This window comes from Eimeria mitis, genomic scaffold (assembly GCF_000499745.2).
Source record: "Eimeria mitis Houghton genomic scaffold, Emh_scaff6068, whole genome shotgun sequence".
In the NCBI taxonomy this organism is placed as follows: domain Eukaryota; phylum Apicomplexa; class Conoidasida; order Eucoccidiorida; family Eimeriidae; genus Eimeria; species Eimeria mitis.
The window spans coordinates 1,593-3,148 of NW_013574287.1; the positions used below are offsets into that span (position 1 = coordinate 1,593).

Consider the following 1,556-nt stretch of genomic DNA (forward strand, 5'->3'; position numbering starts at 1 on the left):
CTGGCGTTATTGTGCGTAGAGCAGTGGTTTTTAGGCGAGGCTCCTTCTACTGCTTGTTTTGGTGCCTCTGACATTTATTGTTTCTTGCTGCCTTTGCTGCTGCTGCTGCTGCAGCGTCGACCTTCGCGTGCCGCGTGACTGCTGGGACTCGCAGCGACATGTACAGCTGCATTTGCTCGGGAATAGGGACACTGAAGGGACCTCTGCACGGGGGCGCCAACCAAGCAGCTCTGGAGATGCTGCTCCCCTTGACCTCCATTGAAAAGGCGAAGCAACGGGTACAAAGACCACTGCTGCACTGCTGCAGCTTATGAGCTCCCGTTTGCCCTTTGTTGCTGTTACTGCTGCTGCTGCTGCTGTTGCTGCTGCGCCCCTGTAGGCGATATGCGCTGTGGCTGGTCACAGCTCTCTGCGTGTTAACAGTGTTTTTCTGCAGCTGGAGGAAGCTTTTGCTCGTCGGGAGTTGGTTATGGGCTTTGGACACCGAATGTACAAAGACGGAGACCCTAGGGCCCCCTTGATGCGCCAGCTGGCTGAGGCCCTGGCAGGCGCCCGCCTGCCCCACTCCGACCCGGAGTTGGTGCGGATTGGGGCTTTCATCGAGGAGCACATGCTCAAGAGGAAAAACATGCATCCAAACGTCGACTTCTCAGCAGCTATTGCATACAAGCAGTCAGGCGAACGAATGCTGCTGTTGCTGCTGCTGTTCTTGCTGCTGCTTCAGCTGCAGCTCCCGTTGCTCCGCAGCGTCTATAGCAGGCCCAGACAGCCCTTCTTCTGGCAGCTGATCCTTTGCTGCTTCTGCTTCTGCTGCTGTTGCTGTAGGTGCGGGGTGCCCATTCGGTTCTTCACACCTCTATTTGCCATTGCGAGGACCGCTGGCTGGGCGGCACACGTGCTGGAGCAGCGCGCTGTCAACAAACTCATTCGGCCCACGTCTATCTACAAGGGCCCCAGGCCTCGACCCTTCGTGCCCATGGACCGTAGATCCCCCTCAGCCAACCTGTAGGGGGTCTACACCGCCTGATGCTCTTTGGTGCCCTCAGTCCTAATTGGAGCTGAGTGTGTAGAATCCGTTGCCCCAGCAGGCACCCGTGCAGGAAAGAACTTGTCCTGTTGAAGCTTGTGCTGCAGCAGCAGCAGCAGGCTACAAACTCTTAAGGCATTTTCTCGCTTTTATTTGTGACCGCTAAAGTAAAGTTTGGTGTTTCCGTTGCTACTGTGGCCACGTGGCGCGCAGGGAACACCAAACGCTGCTACGCATCGGCCCGGTCCGTCTCCTGTAGAAGCTTTTGAGTCATGTTGAGTTAAGGGGTTCCCTTCTTTCCCCTTTGGCCCCTGTTTTCTCTGAACAAAAACTTTGGGATCGAACGGCTGCAGACTACGTGCGCAGTCTCAGGTGTACATACACTGGTCACTCCGCACACGGCCGCCAGAGAACGCGCGGTGTACACGCGGTGTAAACTCGACACCCTAGCGGCCAGGAAGCCTCTCAGAAGACCGCTAGCTGCCTCAGCATGCGGTCCTCCGAGCTGTCTCTGCTTGCCTGTTTCTGT

General features: G+C 56.8%; 1 protein-coding gene across 1 annotated transcript in view; it reads left to right on the plus strand.

Moving 5' to 3' along the window:
• EMH_0085720 (citrate synthase, putative) overlaps window positions 1-1,009 on the plus strand; it is a gene marked incomplete at both ends in the record, with an annotated part of 2,414 nt that extends 1,405 nt beyond the window's left edge. The window contains 3 exons of the mRNA XM_013500938.1: window positions 115-278; window positions 437-672; window positions 826-1,009. Coding sequence (XP_013356392.1) covers window positions 115-278; window positions 437-672; window positions 826-1,009 — 584 coding nt within the window. The remainder of the gene's footprint in view (window positions 1-114; window positions 279-436; window positions 673-825) is intronic.
• Between the last annotated feature and the right edge of the window lie 547 nt (window positions 1,010-1,556).